General features: G+C 67.5%; 2 protein-coding genes across 19 annotated transcripts; both read left to right on the top strand.

The window, feature by feature from the left end:
• Positions 1 to 459: 459 nt before the first annotated feature.
• Positions 460 to 15353, top strand: LOC105498332 (MIB E3 ubiquitin protein ligase 2). 18 transcript variants are annotated; one of them, XM_071067918.1, is made up of 21 exons: positions 611 to 627; positions 1493 to 1599; positions 1750 to 2684; positions 8163 to 8256; positions 8547 to 8718; positions 9484 to 9590; positions 9694 to 9888; positions 9985 to 10127; positions 10245 to 10352; positions 11390 to 11494; positions 11577 to 11739; positions 11814 to 11947; positions 12036 to 12184; positions 12284 to 12440; positions 12683 to 12843; positions 12938 to 13064; positions 13154 to 13387; positions 13718 to 13896; positions 13970 to 14151; positions 14382 to 14447; positions 15039 to 15353. In XM_071067918.1, the coding sequence occupies exons 3-21, from the start codon at positions 2514 to 2516 to the stop codon at positions 15275 to 15277; spliced, it is 2886 nt and encodes a 961-aa protein (XP_070924019.1). In that variant the 5' UTR covers positions 611 to 627; positions 1493 to 1599; positions 1750 to 2513; the 3' UTR covers positions 15278 to 15353. The 18 variants fall into 18 exon arrangements, with proteins under 18 accessions (XP_011768677.1, XP_011768675.1, XP_011768676.1 ...); XM_011770382.3 differs by lacking the exon at positions 611 to 627 and adding an exon at positions 897 to 1068 and having other exon boundaries at positions 2550 to 2684; positions 8205 to 8473; XM_011770375.3 differs by lacking the exon at positions 1750 to 2684 and having other exon boundaries at positions 460 to 627; positions 8205 to 8473.
• A 1449-nt stretch (positions 15354 to 16802) lies between these two features.
• On the top strand, positions 16803 to 19417 carry LOC105498334 (matrix metallopeptidase 23B). The gene is made up of 8 exons (XM_011770390.3): positions 16803 to 17102; positions 17510 to 17640; positions 17708 to 17847; positions 17915 to 18082; positions 18476 to 18640; positions 18717 to 18827; positions 18972 to 19098; positions 19215 to 19417. Exons 1-8 carry the CDS (start codon positions 16947 to 16949, stop codon positions 19387 to 19389), a joined length of 1173 nt encoding a protein of 390 aa, XP_011768692.1. The 5' UTR covers positions 16803 to 16946; the 3' UTR covers positions 19390 to 19417.
• Positions 19418 to 19647: the final 230 nt, after the last annotated feature.

Genomic DNA, 19647 nt, shown 5'->3' with positions numbered 1-19647 from the left:
GGAGATAGGGAGAGGCTCCGCCTCAAAAAAAAAGAAATGAGAAAGTAGCAGTGCATTGTTTAGAAAGGCGGAGACTTCTCTGAGGAGAAAGCGAGAAACAAGCGTCCGCCTCTAGGGTGCAGAACCGGGGACGGGAGGACGGGCCCGGACTGCCGTTTCTTGCTGTGTGCAGGTCTGCGTGACTCAAAAGCCCGGACCGGGTCCACTCTGGTGGAGTCGGAAAGAGGTGGCTGCCGCGCGGCAAGTCCCGCCAGTGCCCGCGAGCGCGACGTCGGTCCCGAGCCCCCGTCTCTATGGCAACCGAGTGCGTCTCCGGGACCGCCATTGCGCAGGCGCCCAGAGGCTAAGCCGCTCGGCCCCCAGCTGCGCCACGCAGGGCCGGCGAAGCCGACCCTCCCGCGCTGACGCACTTCCGGCGCCTGCCCCGCCCATCCCTGCGGCGAGGGCGTGGCCGTGGCCGCGGCGCTCCGGCGGGGGCTGGCCCTGGGCTCCCGCTGTCGGGGTCCCACAGTTTCTAGCCGCCCCTCTCCTCAGTGCCCGGTGGCCCGGGAGGGCCTGGGAGCCCGAGGCCGTCCCCGAGTCGCTCCTGGGTCACTGGCACGATGCAGGCCGTTCTCTCGGCTGATGGTGCGTGCAGGCGCGGATCTCCTCCCCTGGCCCTCCGCACCGTCCCCGAGTCGTGCTCCGCTCTGGCAGAACGCGAGCGCCGTCCCGGTCCCGCTCCCGCTGGCCCAGCCGCACCGGGCCGGCAGGGTCCGCTCGCGATGGGCTGGGGCTGCGCGCGCAGCGCCGCCGCGGGGCCTTCTGGGAGTTGTGGTCTGGCCGCCCGCGCGGGACTCCAGCTCCCGGCAGGCCTCGCGCGGCCCGGGGCCCGTGGCGCTGGGGTCGGCGCTGGGGTCATCGTCTGGGCCCGGTGGGCTGCGGCGCGCGGCGGGCGCTCTGGCCTGGCCTGGCCGCCTCTGAGCAGTCGGGGCCGGTGGGCGGCCTCGCACGCCAGGACAGACTGACAGACGGACTGGCCGGCAGCCCCGCGCCCCCGAGCAGAGCAGGCGGGACGGAAACGTCCGGGCAAGTTGGGGTCGGCGGGTACTGCGCGGCCCTGGCAAGGTCTGGCAGCGGACGGGGCCGGGCGGCCTCTGCGAGCCTTCAGCACGAATGACAGGGGCGGGGCGAGCTCCGGGTGGGGTGCCCGCCGTGCCCGCCCCCGGCCCGCCTGTTCCTCTGCGCCGGCGCCCGTGCGCGTCCCGGAGCCTCCTGACGTCTGCGAGCCGCGGCCGCCAGACCCCGGGCGCACCCAATTACGGGCCCGGCGCTGGCGGCTCCTGCGCGCCCCAGACCCCAGGGAGCCTATCCAGGCAGGCGGCGGCCCTGGGTGTCGCGGCCGTGGGCCCGAGTGGACCTGGAGCCGGCGGGCAGCCCCGGGGGCAGACAGGCGACCCAGCCACAGGCCGAAGTGCTAACTGTGCATCTTGGCATCTCCCCTCGGCCACAGGGTTGGAAGCCCAGCGAGGCTAGAGGCCAGTCCCAAAGTCTCCAGGCATCAGGGCTGCAGCCCAAGAGCCTCAAGGCGGCCGGGCGGGCGACTGGACGGCCGGACAGGTGAGCTCTTGACCGTCCGCAGCCTGGTAGTTTGCACTTGGCGCTTCCACCTTGGGGCTCCGTGGAAGCCACGTCAGAAGGGCTGTGTTTGTGTCTGAACATGCGTGTGAGTGGAGGGAAGTGGTGAGTAATCCCGCGTCTCCCCTCTAGGTTCGATACCCATGGAAGAAATAAGCAGAGGTGCCAGACAGGCCCCTGATAGGCACCTGCAGGATTGGGGCAGAGTGGCCGCAGCGCAGGAGCGCCGGCAAGCCTAGCCTTTCCCGGAAGGCCCCCTCTGTCCGGTTCCACCCTGGCCTGTTGCTTCACATGCAACAAGTGTCTGAATGTGGCTCTCTCCTGGCCGAGGGCAGCCCTGGGCAGTGAGTGGGTTGACACCCCAGCCTGCAGGGTGCCTGTGGGTCTCCACCCAGATGGGCAGGATTGGAGGTGGCCACAGCGCTCGTGGGCTTTCCCCTAGCAGGTGTCTCCGTGCTGGCCAGGCTCAGGGCTTCATCCCACTCAGTGGGCCTCATCTCCCTGGGGCACCCGGGATGTCCATCTGCATTAGCTGGAGCTACTCCATGGCCCGTGGCGTGCCACACACAGCAGCATTTCAGTGTCATTAGGCACAGCTGGAGGTGCAAGGAGGAGGGCAGCCTCATGTCCAGTCCCAGTTCTATGTAACTTGCTTCTTCTGAATAAAGGCAATTTGCTAACTTCCTCGCTAAATAGGATTTGGTCTCTATGGCTTTCAAAGCTTATCCAATAAAATACTTGCAATAAGGGAAGCCTCTCCTCCTACACTCTCCTGATTGATGGTTCGGAAATCCTCCTGCCCTCTGAGAGCTGGCAGTTTCTTGTGAAAAAGAGAAACTAAGAAGCAGTAGAACAGACCTGGTGGCTGCTTGCGTGGTTAAGATGGCAAATGCTGAATGTGTGAAACTGCCTTTATAAACCGTTTTCTCCAGCCTGGCTTGCTGGCTGCCCGTCTGGTTTGCTGTGTTGTGTCTCCAGTGGCTTTAGCTTCCAACAGGAAATCTGTGACCCGGGAAGTAGCAATTAAACACCTGGGATGCTGCCTCAAGGCTGGTGTGTGCTCTGAGGTAAGTTCCGATTTGCCAAAGCACATCTGTCGCCCGAGTCTTCACGCCCTGACTGCCTCCATCATTTTAAACATCGGGAGCAGTTGCCTGCGGCGAGGTTCAGATGCCAGCCAGGGGCACAGCCTGTGAACTCTGGGTAGATGGCAAAGTCTAGCATTTCTAGCAAAGGAAAAACATTTGGTGACTCTCTGGGTAAATTTCTGACTGAGGTGAAGACACTCATTGTGAGGCAGCATCCTCACATACAGCGGAAGCCTGGGCTGTATGTTTACAAGAGAAGGAGCAGGACCGGCCACAACCATGTACGCCAGGGGCTGCATGGCCGCAGCTCTGGTCTGCTCCCTGGAGCCCCTCCACCAGTGCTGGGCTGTGGCTGTGGCTGTCTCTGGTTTGTCTTTCTGGGAAACCTTGGCCAGGTTGGCATGAGGGCAGGGCCAGCCTTGGACATTTGCACTTTCCATAGCAGCCTCTGGCCCAGAGCTCACCCGCTGTGGGCAGGTGATCAGGGTGATCAGGGCTCATTGGTCCCCTCCTCTGCACCTGGGGCCTTGTGGGTTTAGAACAGAAAAATAGGAGGGGGCAACCCAAGAGAGGCCTCCTGATCTCCAGAAAGGGATGGGTGCTGGGCAGGTCCAGGGTGGAGGCAGACAGAGTGAGGGGCCCTTGGGGGAACATCTGTCCTAGAGGGCTTGATCTCCAGGACCGCCCACCCCACTCCTACCCCTAATCTGGCGTTCCCCACCTGCACGCCTCCGGGAAGTCCTCACCTGAGGTCTGCAGCGGGTGTGCCAAGTGCTGGCCCCACATCACCTGCTCCCACCCCTGCCCAGAGCATGGGGCCTGCAGCTAGTGCCCTTGGGGTCGGCTTGACCCAGTCCTGGCCCAGAGCCTCTCCCATGGCCTCAGGAGGACAAGATGGTCAGGGAAGCCCAGGGGATGAGCCCTTTTGTCCACAAGCTTCCCTCTGAGGTGGCCAGGCTGTGTGTGCGGCCCCACAGCCCCCAACTCTCATGAACAGTGGGGATGGGGCAGGCCCCTCGCTGGTGGCCCCTAAGCAGGTACACTCTGTCCCCTTTGAGGAGAGACCTCCCAGATGGAGGGATACAAGTGCCGGGTCCTGGCTGGGGTGCTCTTCCTCCCTGCCTGTGGGGGTCTCACTCTTGCCTCCTGCCCCCACCACAAACACCCCCTAGAGAGGCCTTCGGAGGCAGGTACTGAGCCCCGGGGCCGGGGGCCGGAAGGCCAGTGGCAGGTGGTCTTGGGTGACTGCTGGCCCTGGGCAGTGGTGAGGAAGACAGGCAGGCGGCTGCAGGAAGGAGCTGAGGAGAAAGGCGGCAGAGCCTAAAAAGCTGCTGGCCCCTTCAGAGGGTCCCGGATGTTGAGCTCCTGGGAGCTGCCTGCACGGGGTGTGTCTGCACACTGGCGCCACAGAAGGGTCGGCGGGAGGCAGGCATGGCCGGAGACCCCGCTCAGATGAGGCGGCCACGCCGGGGCAGTGCCACGCTGGACAGAAGGGGCTGCCTTGGCAGCGTGACACACCCCAGAACCTTGGGGTGGGGGCCCTGCAGGGGAGCCATGAGCAGGTGCCAGGGCTATAGGCCCCTGTATGCTCACATCCCAGCGCCCGGGGAGAGGCGCGGAGTGGGCAGGCACACCCAACTCCCCTGTCCGGGCTCCTCTCCCTTGTTGGGGCAACCCTCAGCAAGTGGGAGGCTGGTTCCAGGCACGAGAAGTGAGGCCGGGGAGGAAGCCCTGCCCGTGTTCAGCCCAGTTGTGCCCCAACTCTGGTGGGCTTCCATGAGGGACAGCCTCTGGGAGGGTGGGGCTTTGTGGGCCAGAGCTGGAGAGCTGCCTGGCTGTGCTAAAAATACTGGGCATGCTGCAGACAGGTGCCCGTCTGGGGCACGGGCCACCCTGTCTCAGGCTGATGGCCTTGGCACCCCACCCCGCTGCGCCTGTGAGGTGGGGGCCACTGAGGCTTGGTCTTGATTCCCAGAGGTCCTGCTGGTGACCTCCCTGACACCTCTGCCCTTTGCCCATCCCCCCAAGGGCAAGGCTGGGCACAGGACACTCTGGTTCACGCATGGGGCGCCCTGCCCCTGTCTTGTTGGAAAGGTCCAGTGGCATATGGCTGGGGTCCATGCCTGCGGGTCGGGCAGGTGTGGCCGCTGGCCTGGGCTAAGCTGGCTCTGGCTGAGAGTCTGGGCGCAGAGACAGGGCGTCCCTGCTGCAGAAGGATCACTGTGGGCTAGGCTGGCTCTGGCTGAGAGTCTGGGCGCAGAGACAGAGGGCACCCCCCATGCTGCAGAAGGATCACAGTGTGGGCTCATGGCATTGACTTTTTCGCGGTCCCAAGTCTTTCATCTCGGTTGCCAGGCCCATCTCAGGGCTCGGCAGATGCGTGTCCCCTGCTAGCAAAGACCTCCGGTCAGTTCTGCGGCTGCCTGTGATGGGTCCCGCTCCGGCTCAGTGTCGGTTCTGCGGCTGCCTGTGATGGGTCCCGCTCCGGCTCAGTGTCGGTTCTGCGGCTGCCTGTGATGGGTCCCGCTCCGGCTCAATGGAGGTGTCTGGCAGGGAGGAGGCCCCAGCTTAGCGTGACGCCAGCTGTGGCCAATTCTGGGGGGATCCTGGCAAGGAGGAGGTTGCATGTGGATCTGGTGGAGGTGGATGGCCTGGCAGGGGGTGGGGCCCGCACCCCTAAGGAGCAGTACCCCTGTCACTCGTCCCCCCGCCATCTGACTGCTGCGTCGGCCTCCCCGGCTGTGCCATTCTGCGGGGAAGGTCCCTGTGTAGAGGAGGCTGGAGTGGGGGAGCTCAGCCCAGGCCACGCCTCACCCTTCTTGGGCACTCCATGGGCAAAAGCTGAGGACAGTGTGTGGATCCTGGGAGCAGGAACCCTGCAGAGCCTGCCCCCAGCTGGTGGCAGAGCAGGCAGTGGGGAGCTGCTGGGGCAGGAGGGGTGACCTCCAAGACAGCCCCCGTGGGGTCTGCAGGGATCTGGAGAGTCAAGGGTCATGGCCAGGGTGGGGCCGCGGAGCTGGGCTGGCCGGTGGAACTGTGTCCCCCTGGACATGCTCTGGGTGAGGCGTAGTCAGTGCTGGGATGGCTGGAAGTGGCATCTGCTGGGCGGGTCCTCGGGACACGGGGGCTGCCGCTATCACAGAAGCCTGGCACAGATTCTCTCTGGTTCTTACGTTTTGTTCACTCACGCAGCCATTCAGTCAAAGCTGCAGCTGGTGGGGTCCTGGCCAAACATAGGACGCGGCAGTGCACCACCTGGGGGCTGCCCTCAGAGGCCCGCCCAGGGGAACAGTGCCACAGAGGCCATGGGGAGGGCCTGTGGGTCACCCTGGCTGGTGGCTGGGCTCCTGGCTCCGCGGGGCCTCTGAGGGCAAGGTGGGGCCGCTCTGGCTGCCACCTGTGGAAGCTGACCATGCAGAGGCCCAGCCAGGAGGCTGCAGAAGGCCGTGGGGAGGGCAGAGCCAGCCACCTTCCCTGATGGCTGTGGAGCTGCCCACGGGACCCGTCTCCTTGTCTGGGGCTCACTGGTGCCACAGGAAAAAGCAGCCCTGGCCCAGGCCTTGGTGCACATCTTGGCAGAATCTCGCCCCAGGTGAGGGGGGCAGTGTCACCCAACAGGTGAGGCCTCTGGACAGATGAGGCCACGTGGGGTTTCCCTGAAGAAGCAGAGCCTGGCTGCGGGGTGGGGGCTCCTCTTCGTCACTGACAGGGAGAGCTGTGCTTTTAAAACATCCCCCCGTCCTGTGGAAGCCCTGGCGGTTCTGGGCAAGTTGAGGAGAGAGAACTGTAGAGGCCAAGCTGGCCAGGTTTGTGCCCCTGAGAATTAGAGGGAGTCCCGTGCTCACATGCAGCTGGGGCACGGTGAGGAGCCCAGCCCTGCAGGCGAGCCCTTGCGCTGGACTCAGTCTCTGGAGTGGGGCTGGGCTCCTCACCGGGCCTTGCTCGGGGGACAACCTGTGGGACTCAGGCCCCTGAGCCAGAGCAGGAGTCGGGGGCTTTGCTGTGGCCCCTCCTCACTGCCCATCTGCAGCCTCCCCTGGGCCAGGGTGTCTCCTGAACTGGCCTGAGATGCAAAGTGCTGGGCTGCAGCGCAGCCCAGGTGGAAGGCTGACATGTGAGGCCCAGGCTGGCCTGTGTCCTGGAGTTGGCAGGGCCCCCTTCCATCCTCAGCCACATCCACCCAGCCTCAGGGGTCCCTCCAGCCTCCTGGGACTGCCGTGTCCCCCACCTCTGCTTCAGGCAGTGCTCCTGGGCTGCCTCCTTCCCCGGCCATGGGGTCCTAGTGGTTTAATGAGAAGTGAGTAGGGGCCCTCCCCTCCCCCAGACAGGGTCTTGCTTTGCCCGCCAGGCTGGAGTGCAGTGATGCGATCACAGCCAGCTGTAGCCTCTACCTTCTGATTTGCCCTCTTAACGTTCACATCCATTCTTCTTGTTAACGAGACTGTGCTGAAGCCCAGCACGGTGGAGAGGGCAGCCCACGGTGACTCACATCTGCAGAGTGAGCTCTCGGGGGTCAGCACCCAGATTCGGGATTAGCAGTCCTGGGCCTCGAGCCCTGTGGCTGGCTCCATCCCTGCTTCCAGCAGCCTGGAATGTGCACCTCTGTGTAAATGGAGCCACCTGGCATTTGCACTTGGCTACTTCCCTCCATCTGCTGGTGACCTCTGGCCCGTACTTTTTGTGGTGAGTGGGTCCCTGCTTGGTTGGGACTCAACCCCGCTTCAGGACCCCGTGGCCACTGAGGACCCAGGGACCTGCCTGTGCTCAAGTGTCTGGCCTCTGTTGTGGGTGCGTGGCGTGGCCGGGGCCACTTTTCCAGAGAAGGCTCCGGGGTGCTGTCTGGCCTCGCTGCACTGTCCCTGACGCGCAGGGTCCAAAGCTGGCATCACCCAGGAGCAGTGTCTGGGGACAGAGACGCCCCCAGGTCCTTGCTGGCCAGTGCCTGCTGGTCTTGTATGGTGCCTGCGTCGTGTTTGCCATTTTTCTGTTGCGTTGTCTGACGTTTTCATGTGGATCGCAGGAGTTCCTCACCCTGTGTGTGTGTGGACACAAGTCCTCTGAGGGACGCATGTCACGGTGTCTGCTCACATGCTGCTGCCCGTCCAACCATGTGAGTGTCTTAGGGGACGGCAGCTCTTTCTTTAGTGAACTCCAGCGTCCAGCTCATTAATTGGCTGCGGGAGGAGATGGCAATTTTCTTCCTAGAACTTTATTTGTGAACCTTTCACGAAGCCCCCTGGGCCCAGACCACCCTGCCGGTCCCGCGCCAGGTTGGCATGGCACCCACCTTCCCCACCAGCCTCGCTGGTGCCAGACTGTGGGCCTCCTTGCTGCCTCCTCGGGCCCTAGGGCTTGAACCAGCCCACCTGCCCCTTTGGGCCTCTCCTCTGCTCTCCCGTGGAGCCTGCTCTGACCGGGAGTGTCCCGTGGTGGCCTGAGAATACCCTCTGCCCACAGGTCCCGAGCAGCCCGGCCCACCATGGACCCCTCTGCCCACAGGTCCCGAGCAGCCCCGCCCAACATGGACCCAGACCCCCAGGCGGGCGTGCAGGTGGGCATGCGGGTGGTGCGCGGCGTGGACTGGAAGTGGGGCCAGCAGGACGGCGGCGAGGGCGGCGTGGGCACGGTGGTGGAGCTTGGCCGCCACGGCAGCCCCTCGACACCCGACCGCACGGTGGTCGTGCAGTGGGACCAGGGCACACGCACCAACTACCGCGCCGGCTACCAGGGCGCGCACGACCTGCTGCTCTACGACAACGCCCAGATTGGTGCGCCAAGGGCAGGCGGGACGGGCAGGACCCGGGGGCGGGAACGCCCCCTCTGACCCCACCCCACCCCCAGGCGTCCGGCACCCCAACATCATCTGTGACTGCTGCAAGAAGCACGGGCTGCGGGGGATGCGCTGGAAGTGCCGCGTGTGCCTGGACTACGACCTCTGCACGCAGTGCTACATGCACAACAAGCACGAGCTTGCCCACGCCTTCGACCGCTACGAGACAGCCCACTCACGCCCGTGAGTCCCGGGCCGCACCAGCTCCTGTGCGGCGGATACCCAGGCCTTGCCATGGGGGCCTCGGCCTTCGGGGAGGCTCCCAACCACTCCCAGGGAGATGGAGCAAGTCTCTCCAGGGCAATGGCCTTAAGCGGTGTTGCCATGGGCGGGGCACAGAGGGTGGCCTCTGGGTGGCTCTACAGGCAGCAGTGGCCATCAGGCAGCCAGCATCCCCCAGGGAGGCATGAGACCTCCGCGAGGACTGTCCACACCTGGAGCCAGCCCCTGGGCTGCCTTGGGGGCTGCTGCGCTCTGGTCCGAGGGCATCAGCTGGGGGAGAATCTAGCCTGCTTGGGGCAAAGGCAGCCAGAGATGCCACCCCGTCTCCTGCATGTCACCCTTGTCTCTGGCCCTCCCTGCATGTGGGGGGAGCTGTGGGCGACTGGGGAGTGCTGTTGGCCTCATTCCTCCCTTACCACATGCTGAGCCCACCTCTGGGCCTGGCTGTGCCCCAGCTCACCGGGAGGCAGCAGGCATAAAGCGACCGCACCCAGAGGTCTTGCCAAGGGTGGGCCTGGGTGCCTTCCCAGCCTGGCATCAGGGAAGTCCCTGGAAGAACGTGGTCCGCAGGTTCGCTCCAGGCCCCTGAGCCCGGGGGCATTTCCTCGCAGCGTGTGGAGGATGCTGACCTGCTGGGCCGGCCATTCCCAGGCTCTCCCGAGTGGCTCAGGATGGGAAGAGACGGCAGTTTTCTTCCGAGAGCTTTATTTGTGAACCCTCTTGCAGTGTCACGCTGAGTCCCCGCCAGGGCCTCCTGAGGATCCCACTAAGGGGCATCTTCCAGGGCGCGAAGGTGGTGCGAGGCCCCGACTGGGAGTGGGGCTCACAGGATGGTGAGTGGAGGCAGACGGGCAGAGGGCAGGGCCCGGCTGTGGCTGGCTCATGGCTCAGTCTCAAGGCACAGCCTTAGCCTGCTGGCGGGGACTCTTTCCCCAGGAGGAGAAGGGAAACCAGGCCGTGTGGTGGACATCCGTGGCTGGGATGTGGAGACAGGCCGGAGTGTGGCCAGCGTGACGTGGGCTGATGGTACCACGAACGTGTACCGTGTGGGCCACAAGGGCAAGGTGGACCTCAAGTGTGTGGGCGAGGCAGCGGGCGGCTTCTACTACAAGGACCACCTCCCAAGGCTTGGTATGAGGCTGTCCCACTGACCCCATCAGCCCTCCTACCCTGGCTGAAGTCCCAGAGGGGAGGGACTGCTGCCTGAGGCCTGCCACCCTCCCCCAGGCAAGCCGGCCGAGCTGCAGCGCAGGGTGAGTGCTGACGGTCAGCCCTTCCAGCACGGGGACAAGGTCAAATGTCTGCTGGACACTGACGTCCTGCGGGAGATGCAGGAAGGCCACGGCGGCTGGAACCCCAGGATGGCGGAGGTGAGCCGCCCCACCGTGGAGCCCTGTGTGCCCCGCCCTCCCAGCCCTGCGGACCCCCAGCCCCTTCCTCCCCAAGCGTCCAGCCCGACCCAGCCACAGCTCCATGACCCGCCACAGTTTATCGGACAGACGGGCACCGTGCATCGCATCACGGACCGCGGGGACGTGCGCGTGCAGTTCAACCACGAGACGCGCTGGACCTTCCACCCCGGGGCGCTCACCAAGGTGCCTGGGGGGCTGGGCTGCACCCCATCTGTTTGCTTCTGTAACCCCTTCCATGTATCCACTCGGCCTCAGGGGGTCAGGCAGGACTAGGGTGCCAGCTGTACCCACGAGTCCCCAGCCCTGAAGGAAGGGTAGGGACTGGTGGGTGAGGTCAAGGAGAAGAGGGGGTTGGGTGTGAAGGAACCCAGAGGAGGGTATGTCTCTGGGAGCTGGCGTGGCTGATATGGGCAGGTTAGGGCCTCCCTCGGTTCCAGGACACCAGGAAGGCAGGACAGCTTCGTGGGCGGGAGGGAGGCAGCTGGGCTGAGACGCTCCTGGTTAGTGCTGTATGGGGGCCGATGGGGGTGGCTGGTGAGGACAGGGAGGTGCACGTTTGGCCTAGGGTGGCGGTCCCCACCACCCTAGTGGTGTGGGAGGTAGTGAGGGCTGCCTGGGAAGCAGTTTGTCAGGGAAGGGGCTGGAGGTGGTGGCGGTGGCAGCTTGGATGGCCCTGGGAGGGGCAGGCCCAGGACAAAGCGTCAGAGCTCAAATCTGGATCTGGGGTCCTGGATACCAGGCACCTTTGAGGAAGCGCCAAGGGGAGTCATGAGATGGGCTTGTAGAGTGAGTTCCCTGCATATGAGGGCTCAGGTGGGGCAGAGTGGGCCCGCCCTGCACCCCAATGTCCTGGGGCCCCACCCCCACACTGGCTCACGGGGCCCTGGCCATGCTGCCTGCTGCTGGTCAGCGTATAGCTCCCCACGGCCGGCCACCTCGGCTTCACACCTGCCCAGAGCTGGCTTGTATCTGCCTGGACACTCCTCCCATGGCTCTGGGGCTGGGAACACCCAGGGCTGCCTTGGACACCTGGGGCTCTCGTCCAGCCAGAGCCTCTGGCAGTGCTTGGGGTCGGGGTCGGGGTCGGGGCCGGGACCGGGGCGGGGGCCGAGTCGGGCCTGCCTGTCTTGTGGAGCTCAGCGGGTTGCCCTCCTGTGCTCCATGAGCCTGGGCAGCCACACACAGCTGGGGGGCCCCTCACGCCCCTCTCTGTTGCTCAGCACCACTCCTTCTGGGTGGGCGACGTGGTCCGGGTCATCGGCGACCTTGACACGGTGAAGCGGCTGCAGGCTGGGCATGGCGAGTGGACGGACGACATGGCCCCTGTGAGTCCCCTTGCCGCCCCCGCCGCTAGAGCCGCTGCCCCCCACACCTGCAGCCTGCTGTGACCCCCTCCCCTCCCCACAGGCCCTGGGCCGCGTCGGGAAAGTGGTGAAAGTGTTTGGAGACGGGAACTTGCGTGTAGCAGTCGCTGGTCAGCGGTGGACCTTCAGCCCCTCCTGCCTGGTGGCCTACCGGCCCGAGGAGGATGCCAACCTGGACGTGGCTGAGCGCGCCCGGGAGAACAAAAGTGCGGCACAGCTCAGGCGGCCGTGGGCGGTGGGGCTGCCCCTGGCCACTGCTAACCTCAGCCCTGCCCCCCAGGCTCACTGAGTGTGGCCCTGGACAAGCTTCGGGCCCAGAAGAGTGACCCGGAGCACCCGGGAAGGCTGGTGGTGGAGGTGGCGCTGGGTAACATGGCCCGGGCTCTGGACCTGCTGCGGAGGCGTCCAGAGCAGGCGAGCTCCCGCCCCCGTCCTCCCACACCGTCCAGTCTGAGGGTGAGGGGCAGAAGGCCAGGGACTCACCTGCTGGCTCTCCTGGCAGGTGGACACCAAGAACCAAGGCAGGACCGCTCTGCAAGTGGCTGCCTACCTGGGTCAGGTGGACTTGGTACGGCTGCTGCTACAAGCCAGGGCGGGCGTGGACCTGCCGGACGATGAGGGCAACACGGCGCTGCACTACGCGGCCCTGGGGTGAGGTCTGGGAGGGGCCCGGGAGGGGCCTGGCAGGGCTGAGCCTGTGTGTCCAACCAGTGGGCACGACGCCCTCCCTCTCACGTCCTCTCCCGTCAGGAACCAGCCTGAGGTCGGCAGGGTGCTCCTGAATGCTGGGTGCCGGGCAGATGCCATCAACAGCACCCAGAGCACAGCGCTGCACGTGGCCGTGCAGAGGGGTTTCCTGGAGGTGGTGCGGGCCCTGTGTGAGCATGGCTGTGACGTCAACCTGCCTGTGAGTTCTGCTTCCACCTGGCCTGGGTGCCGCCTGCCCACGAGCGCTGCTCCCCGGATGCCGCCTGCCCGCGAGCGCTGCTCCCCGGGTGCCCCCTGCCCGCGAGCGCTGCTCCCCGGGTGCCGCCTGCCCACGAGCGCTGCTCCCCGGCTGCCCCCTGCCCGCGAGCGCTGCTCCCTGGGTGCCCTGGCTCTTGACCCAAGCAGAAGTCACCCCAAGTGACCACGGACTCTGCCCAGCAGGATGCCCACTCGGACACGCCCCTGCACTCCGCCATCTCGGCGGGCACTGGCGCCAGTGGCATCGTCGAGGTCCTCACGGAGGTGCCAAACATCGATGTCACCGCCACCAACAGCCAGGGTTTCACCTTGCTGCACCATGCCTCCCTCAAAGGCCACTCGCTGTGAGTGTGGAGTGGGCACACAGCTGCGGCCAGCCTCTTGCTGTGCTGCCCAGGGACAGTCCCAGGTCCCAGACCAACCTCCCTACTCCCACAGAGCTGTGAGAAAGATTCTGGCTCGGGCACGGCAGCTGGTGGACGCCAAGAAGGAGGACGGCTTCACGGCGCTCCACCTGGCCGCCCTCAACAACCACCGTGAGGTGGCCCAGATCCTCATCCGGGAGGTGAGGGCGCGGCCCAGGCCTGCCCAAGGACCAGGGAGCGGGAGGCCCACTGGGGTCCCTGGTCTGAGCCCGTGCCCACCCCTCCCCAGGGCCGCTGTGACGTGAATGTGCGCAACCGGAAGCTGCAGTCCCCGCTGCATCTAGCCGTGCAGCAGGCCCATGTGGGGCTGGTGCCACTGCTGGTGGACGCTGGGTGCAGTGTCAACGCCGAGGACGAGGAGGGGGACACAGCCCTGCACGTGGCGCTGCAGCGTCATCAGCTGCTGCCCCTGGTGGCTGATGGGGCCGGGGGGGACCCAGGGCCCTTGCAGCTGATGTCCAGGGTGAGGAAGTGTCCAGTGATGGCCCAGGGAGCCAGGCGTTCTGGGGGTGGAGCAGACGGAACCAAGTTCTATGTGATCCTTCAGCCTGCACCCCTAGGCAGCCTGGGAGAGGGGTGGTGCCCATGGGGTGGGGAGAGGTGGGGCTTAGGGTCTCAGAGTTCACCCAGCAGGGTGCCCCTCTTGCCTGTCCCACCTGGGGTCCGGAAGAGGTGCCCCTGCCTTCTATTTTAGACCTGGGGCGCCGGCTGCTGGGGCTGCCGGGTGCCAGGAGATGCCTCCTTCGGGCCTGCCCCGGCGCCCGCCCTCACCGGCGTCTGTCCTGCCGCCCAGCTACAGGCCTCGGGCCTCCCCGGCAGCGCGGAGCTGACGGTGGGCGCGGCGGTCGCCTGCTTCCTGGCGCTGGAGGGCGCCGACGTGAGCTACACCAACCACCGCGGCCGGAGCCCGCTGGACCTGGCCGCCGAGGGCCGCGTGCTCAAGGCCCTTCAAGGCTGCGCCCAGCGCTTCCGGTGAGCCCGCGGGCGGTGGGGAGGGGGTCCTGCGGCCTCCGGGCCCCTCTCAAGCCGCCTCCTCCCCCTGCAGGGAGCGACAGGCGGGCGGGGGCGCGGCCCCAGGCCCCAGGCACGCGCTCGGGACCCCCAACACCGTGACGAACCTGCACGTGGGCGCCGCGCCGGGGCCCGAGGCTGCTGAGTGCCTGGTGTGCTCCGAGCTGGCGCTGCTGGTGCTGTTCTCGCCATGCCAGCACCGCACCGTGTGCGAGGGTGAGGGGGGGCCCCGGGGAGGGGAGCCCGGGTAGTCCGGCCCCAGCCAACCGGGCGCTCTTCTCCGCAGAGTGTGCGAGGGTGAGGGGGGGCCCCGGGGAGGGGATCCCGGGTAGTCCGGCCCCAGCCAACCGGGCGCTCATCTTCGCAGAGTGCGCGAGGGTGAGTGGGGGGCCCCGGGGGGTGCGCCTGGGTAGTCTAGCCCCAGCCAACCGCGCTCCTCTCTGCAGAGTGCGCGCGCAGGATGAAGAAGTGCATCAGGTGCCAGGTGGCCGTCAGCAAGAAGCTACGCGCAGGTGGGTGAGACTCGGCGCCGCCGACACGCCTCCTGCTCAGCTGGTGGTCCCCGGGTCCCTGTCCGCCACCCCTCCCACACTTCTGCCCATGGCCCTTCCCCAGGTCGCGCCCCGCCCTCCCAAGGCTCATACCCTGGCCCTAGCCCCGCCAGAGGTCACGGCCTGCTGCAGACCACACCCTGCCCATAACCCCGCCTCAAGGTAACACCCTCCTCCCCAGCTCACACCCTAGCCCCGCTGGATTTCACGGCCCCTCCCAGGTCACACTCTCCATAGCCCCACCCCAGATCACCGCCCACCCAGAGCACCGCCTCCCCATCACACCCCGCCCCAGGTCACACCCACCCCACCTGCGGCCCTGACTCCAGCCCCCACACCACCTTACGCCTGATCTCCACGGTTCACATCCTGCCCGCAGCCGGGCCCCAGCTCTGCCTCCAAGTCACACCCACTCCACCAACTCCTTCCAGGTCACACCCCGTCCCAGGTGACACCCCGCCCCCAGCCTCGCCCCCCGTTGCCCGCCTGCAGCTCCCCGCTCCCCCATTCCCCCACCGGCCTCGCAGCTCACACCCGTCCCTCACCCCGCAGACGGCTCTGAGGTGGCGAGCGCCGCCCCCGCCCCCGGCCCGCCGCGCCAGCTGGTGGAGGAGCTGCAGAGCCGCTACCGGCAGATGGAGGAACGTATCACCTGCCCCATCTGCATCGACAGCCACATCCGCCTCGTGTTCCAGTGCGGCCACGGCGCATGCGCCCCCTGCGGCTCCGCGCTCAGCGCCTGCCCGATCTGCCGCCAGCCCATCCGCGACCGCATCCAGATCTTCGTGTGAGCCGCGCCGCCCGCCACGCCCGAGCTGCCTTCGCGAGCCCCCGCCCTGTGTTTTATAAAAAGATTCTCGGACGTTGCCTCCGCTGTCTGCCTGGGGGACCGGGCGCCTCTGGGGTCCTCCCCTCGGGACACGCGGGCCAGCCTGGGGGCCCCTCCTTCCCTGGGGTGCGCCCCGCCCGCCCCAGGCTCTTGCGTCTAGACTCCCGTCCAGACTGCGGCCTCCGGGCCAGGACACCCTCCCGGCGTGGGCACGGCCGCCTCCCGCCACCCGGGCCCGGGTCCGACGGGGCGGGGGCTCCTGTGTTCGCCCCCGGGCCCCCCTCGCTCCTCCGTCCTGGGGGCGGCCGTGGGGGCTCGTGCTCTGACCCAAGGGGCCCGACGCTCCCCAGGGCTGTGGGGTCCCGTCCCAGCAGGCAGTTGGGGGGCGTCCAAGGCAGGGTCTGGGACCTGGGGAAGGGACTGGGCGCACGCAGGTGGGGGGGACAAGCTGGTGGGGGGCGGTGTCGAAGCAAATACGCGGGCGGGTCCAGCGGCTCGCGCTTTCCAAGAACCGCCCGCGGCCGCCGCCAGCTGCTTGGCGCTGACCCCGTTGGCCGGGCTGCCGTCACCCTGGGCCCGAGGCCGGCGCGGAAAACGGGGAGGGACGGGACACAGGCCGGTCTGGCTCGGAATCTCCTGCTTCTCTGCCCAATCCCCCACCCCCGCCCCACGGGACGCCGGTGCCGGGTCTCGGTCCCAGCCCCGAGCCGCTCGCGTCTGGACACAGGCCGCCCCGTCGAGCCTTTGGGCCTCCGAGCTCCCCGCCCCCACCCCCAATCAGGACCGGTCCAGACCTCTATGCCCGGCGTCTGGCTCCGCTTCCCGTTCCCCCTCCCGTTTCCCTCTCCCCTTTACTGGGGCCTAGCCGGGGATTCAGGAGCCACACACCCTCCACCTCCCGCGCCGCCGCCCACGGGGTTCCCCCGAGCCAGGGCCCGCCCCTTCCCGGCTCCCTGGGAGACCCCGACAAGTTCCCTCCCTCCGACCCGCAACCTGGCACCCTCCGTGGCCCTTCCCTACCCACGCACCCCCTCCCCGCCTCCCCCTCCGCCGCCCCGTACTCACTGCCACGTCCCCATCCTGCCGTCCCCTCCCAGCTCTCGGGGACACTGTCAGGCGGGCGGCGCGTCCCCTGCGGCCCAGCTCAGCCTCCTGGGCCAGGATGGAGACTCCGCTCCTGTGGGGCTCAGGGGATTGTTGGGGATTCCATTTGGGAAAAAAGCCACCAGGTCATTCACTGCCCGGCCGGCTCGGGGACCCCACTGGCTGCCCTTTCCTAAGCGGGAGCCTTGGCGCTGCCCTTCCCGGGTTGCCTGGGGCCCTCTTCGCTCCCCCCTTCCGAGGACCCCGCCCAGCAGGCCATGCCCAGGCCTCTGCCCCTGGCCCACAGGACGCGGGTCCCCATGCCCCCGGCTGGAGGCAGCAGGCAGCTCGGCCAACGGTCGGGCCAGCTGGTTCCCTTCAGGGGCAGCCTTGCCCCCTCTCCCGCCCCGTCTCCCCCCCCACCCACGGGGCTGTAACCCGAGCCGCCCAGCCACTGCCTCCCCTCCAGATCCTCCCCGGCGGCTCTGCGGCCCGGGCCCCCGCGCCGTGCTGCCCCATGCGGCCCTGAGCCCCACAGCAAGTCCGCCATGGGCCGCGGGGCCCGTGTCCCCTCGGAGGCCCCGGGGGCTGGCGTCGAGCGCCGCTGGCTTGGAGCCGCGCTGGTCGCCCTGTGCCTCCTCCCCGTGCTGGTGCTGCTGGCCCGGCTGGGGGCCCCGGCGGTGCCGGCCTGGAGCGCAGCGCAGGTGAGCGGCGGGCGGGGAAGCCAGGTGTCGGGGTGGGGGTTCTCACGTCTGTGGGTCTGGTCTGTCTGGGGGCCCGCAGGACGTGTGCGGGGTGTGTGGGGTGTTTGAGGGTCCGGATGTGCGTCCCGAGGTCGGAGGGTCGGAATCTCCTGTGTCCAGTTGTTGGGAGGGGTGGGAGGCCGCGCCCTGCTGTTCAGCCCCTTCGCCTCCACTGGGCCGCGTTCCCAGGGACATGCAACAGGACGCTCAGGTTAGGAGACCCGAAACCACAGGCAGACAGGACCCGCCACGCCCGCTCCCAGCCCTGGGCACCCCCACCCCCGTTTCCTTCCAGTCCATTTTCCGAGGCAGTTTTTGGCCCTGGGGACCTTCACCGATGCCTCCCACGCACGCTTTCTTCCCTGAAGGGAGACGCCGCTGCGCTGGGCCTCTCGGGGGTCCCCCCAACCCGGGTCCCGGGCCCACTGGCCCCCCGCAGACGCCGCTACACGCTGACTCCAGCCAGGCTGCGCTGGGACCACTTCAACCTCACCTACAGGTGCGCCCTGGCTTGGCCCTGGGGAAGGGGGCGCGGCCGGCCCCCGCTGAGCTCGCTCTCCCTGCAGGATCCTCTCCTTCCCTCGGAACCTGCTGAGCCCGCGGGAGACGCGGCGGGCCCTGGCTGCCGCCTTCCGCATGTGGAGCGACGTGTCCCCCTTCAGCTTCCGAGAGGTGGCCCCCGAGCAGCCCAGCGACCTCCGGATAGGTGGGCGCCCGACCCCGCCCCGGCCCGGCCGTGCGCGCCTGGCCTCTCAGCCCTGTGCTCCCCTCAGGCTTCTACCCGATCAACCACACGGACTGCCTGGTCTCCGCGCTGCACCACTGCTTCGATGGCCCCACGGGGGAGCTGGCCCATGCCTTCTTCCCCCCGCACGGCGGCATCCACTTCGACGACAGCGAGTACTGGGTGCTGGGCCCCACGCGCTACAGCTGGAAGAAAGGTGACCGTCCAGGCTGGCCTCCTGGAGGCCTCTCCTCCGCAGCGCAGTGGGCTGCCGCGGTCGGGCTTTGGGGCAGACGGCAGGAGGGACCTTCCGGGGTGGTGGCTGCTACTGGAGTCGAGCAGGCAAGGAGGGGAGCCCGTGGGAGCCCCCAGTCCCGGCAGCCCTGAACTCCCTTTCCCATCCCCCTGCGACTCTGGAGCGGGAGCAGGAGCTGCATTCCTGGGGGCCGAGCTCACCGCCTGGGCCCAGAACATTCTTATCTTTCCGTGGCTGCGGCGGAGGGCGGCTCCGCGGCTGCGCTCCAGCAGATGTGCCGGGCCTTGGGGAGCTGGCCCACGGGCGGCGGGGCTGGGCCCGGGGCTCCCAGGCGCTGATCCCCGGGGCCCGCAGGCGTGTGGCTCACGGACCTGGTGCACGTGGCGGCCCACGAGATCGGCCACGCGCTGGGCCTGATGCACTCACAACACGGCCGGGCGCTCATGCACCTGAACGCCACGCTGCGCGGCTGGAAGGCGTTGTCCCAGGACGAGCTGTGGGGGCTGCACCGGCTCTACGGTGAGTCCCCTTGTCGGGCGGGAGGGCGGGGATCGGGCGGTCCTGAGCCAGGCCGTGCTTCCCACGCTCCCGGCAGGATGCCTGGACAGGCTTTTCGTGTGCGCGTCCTGGGCACGGAGGGGCTTCTGCGACGCTCGCCGGCGCCTCATGAAGAGGCTTTGCCCCAGCAGCTGCGACTTCTGCTACGGTGATGCCCAGGGGCCGGGACAGGGCTGCGTGGGAGCTGGGTCTTGCCTATGGTCTGGGCTCCCACGGGCCGGGCCGGGGCTGCGTGGGGGCTGGGTCTTGGCTATGGTCTGGGCTGAGGGGGCTCTTCCCTTACCCGGCGCAGAATTCCCCTTCCCGACGGTGGCCACCACCCCACCGCCCCCCAGGACCAAAACCAGGCTGGTGCCTGAGGGCAGGAACGTGACCTTCCGGTGCGGCCACAAGATTCTCCACAAAAAAGGAAAAGTGTAGTAAGTGGGTGCCCTGGCGGGTCCTCAGGGTGGGCAGCCTGGGGCCCTGGGGCAGGGGTGCAGGGCAGGCAGTGGGTGGAGGCTGTGCCTGCAGGAGACACCCCGCCCCCCTGCAGCTGGTACAAGGACCAGGAGCCCCTGGAGTTCTCCTACCCCGGCTACCTGGCCCTGGGTGAGGCACACCTGAGCATCATTGCCAACGCCGTCAATGAGGGCACCTACACCTGCGTGGTGCGCCGCCAGCAGCGCGTGCTGACCACCTACTCCTGGCGAGTCCGTGTGCGGGGCTGAGCCCGGCTGATAAAGCACTTTCTCTCTATGTCCTCTCGTTCATTCTTGGGAGGGCAGCGGGCAGTCTGGGCAGGTGGACACCCCAGCCCCTGGTCCACCAAGAGGTGGGCGTCCTTGGGGCCAGGCACCCCCTGCTTTCCTGCACAGCAGACGACAGATACGGCACAGGACAGGACAGGCTTTGCCAAGGTGGCCCCTGGAAAAGTGGGATAGTGGAGGCCCCAGTGCCGGGGACAGCACGTGGGGTAGCCCCGGAAG

This window comes from Macaca nemestrina, chromosome 1 (genome assembly GCF_043159975.1).
Source record: "Macaca nemestrina isolate mMacNem1 chromosome 1, mMacNem.hap1, whole genome shotgun sequence".
NCBI lineage: Eukaryota > Metazoa > Chordata > Mammalia > Primates > Cercopithecidae > Macaca > Macaca nemestrina.
This window is presented reverse-complemented; position numbering and strand designations above follow the sequence as displayed.